Source organism: Bison bison, unplaced genomic scaffold (assembly GCF_000754665.1).
Source record: "Bison bison bison isolate TAMUID 2011002044 unplaced genomic scaffold, Bison_UMD1.0 scf7180017864174, whole genome shotgun sequence".
Taxonomy (NCBI): domain Eukaryota; kingdom Metazoa; phylum Chordata; class Mammalia; order Artiodactyla; family Bovidae; genus Bison; species Bison bison.
In genome coordinates, this window is record NW_011494746.1 from 920941 (window position 1) to 922974 (window position 2034).

Below are 2034 nucleotides of genomic sequence, written 5' to 3' on the forward strand. Positions count from 1 at the left end.
CGTGAACCGTGAACTTCCAAATGTTCAAGCTGGTTTTAGAAAAGGCAGAGGAACCAGAGATCAAATTGCCAACATCCGCTGGATCATCGAAAAAGCAAAAGAGTTCCAGAAAAGCACCTATTTCTGCTTTATTGACTATGCCAAAGCCTTTGACTGTGTGGATCACAATAAACTGTGGAAAATTCTGAAAGAGATGGGAATACCAGGCCACCTGACCTGCCTCTTGAGAAATCTGTATGCAGGTCAGGAAGCAACAGTTAGAACTGAACATGGAGCAACAGACTGGTCCAAATAGGAAAAGGAGTACGTCAAGGCTGTATATTGTCACTCTGCTTATTTAACTTATATGCAGAGTACATCATGAGAAACACTGGGCTGGAGGAAGCATAAGCTGGAATCAAGATTGCCAGGAGAAATATCAATAACCTAAGATATGCAGATGACACCACCCTTGTGGCAGAAAGTGAAGAAGAACCAAAGAGCCTCTTGATGAAAGAGGAGAGTGAAAAAGTCGGCTTAAAACTCAACATTCAGAAAACTAAGATCAGGGCATCCAGTCCCATCACTTCATGGCAAATAGATGGGAAAACAGTGGAAACAGCAGCTGACTTCATTTTTGGGGGCTCCAAAATCACTGCAGATGGTGGTTGCAGCCATGAAATTAAAAGACGCTTACCCCTTGGAGGGAAAGTTATGACCAACCTAGATAGCATATTCAAAAGCAGAGACATTACTTTGTCAACAAAGGTCTATCTAGTCAAGGCTATGGTTTTTCCAGTAGTCATGTATGGATGTGAGAGTTGGACCATAAAGAAAGCTGAGCGACGAAGAATTGATGGTTTTGAACTGTGGTGTTGGAGAAGACTCTTGAGAGTCCCTTGGACTGCAAGGAGATCCAACCAGTCCATCCTAAAGGAGATCAGTCCTGGGTGTTCATTGGAAGGACTGATGCTGAAGCTGAAACTCCAATACTTTGGCCACCTGATGCAAAGAGCTGACTCATTAGAAAAGACCCTGATGCTGGGAAAGATTGAGGGCAGGAGCAGAAGGGGACAACAGAGGATGAGATGGTTGGATGGCATCATTGACTCCTCAATGGACATGAGTTTGGGTAAATTCTGGGAGTTGGTGATGGACAGGGAGGCCTGGCGGGCTTCGGTCACAAAGAGTCAGACAAGGAGTCCGAAAGGTCCGGAAGGTCTTTCCAAGTCTCTGCTGTTCCTAAGTCGCTTCAGTCGTGTCTGACTCTGTGCAACCCCATAGACAGCAGCCCACCAGGCTCCTCTGTCCATGGGATTCTCCAGGCAAGAACACTGGAGTGGGTTGCCATTTCCTCCTCCAATGCATGAAAAGTCTCAGATGCAGTCAAATCAGTCACTCCATCCAGTCCACTAGAGGTTGTAAACAGGGAATCTGTATAATAGGAGTTGTTGTTTAGTCTCTAAGTCCTGTCGGACTCTTGCGATTCCATGGACTGTAGCCCGCCAGGCTTCTCTGTCCATGGGATTTTTCAGACAAGAATACTGGAGTGGGTTGCCAGTTCCCTCTCCACCATGTATCCAAGAGAAATACTGTAATATTAAGTTCCATTCTGATGTGGCAATTGTCACCTCCAGGGCACCCAAAACAAAACACCAGCCTATCAGCGCCCCAGCTGGCAGTAGGCAACTCGCAAAGCTGGGTAGGCAAAAAGACTCCCCCCAAAACACAGGAACTACGGCCTTTCTTGGGAAACTCAAAGACCCCACGTGTGCGGGCAGCGTGTAAACTGTCAGCAGTGGAAACTAGGATTCGGCCCCAAAGTATTACACTGGGAATGTGAGCGCGCGCTCCCGGGAAAGGACGTGGCGCCCCCGCCGATCGCCGGGTTCGGGAGGCGCGAGCCGGATCCTCCGGCGGTCGGTGTCCGCGGTCCGCAGCCACAGTGCAGACTTGGTCCTGCACGGGAGAGGGGACCCCGTCCGCCCCCGCAGGATTCGTGGAGCCGCTGCCCGAAGAAACGGGGATGTCGCACCGCGAGCCGGCAGGCAGATC

The 2034-nt window shown here is 49.4% G+C and overlaps 1 protein-coding gene across 1 annotated transcript in view; it reads left to right on the top strand.

The window, feature by feature from the left end:
- LRR1 (leucine rich repeat protein 1) overlaps window positions 1-2034 on the top strand; it is a 25672-nt gene that overhangs the window by 12491 nt on the left and 11147 nt on the right. The window contains exon 2 of the mRNA XM_010842276.1: window positions 1804-2015. Coding sequence (XP_010840578.1) covers window positions 1804-2015 — 212 coding nt within the window. The remainder of the gene's footprint in view (window positions 1-1803; window positions 2016-2034) is intronic.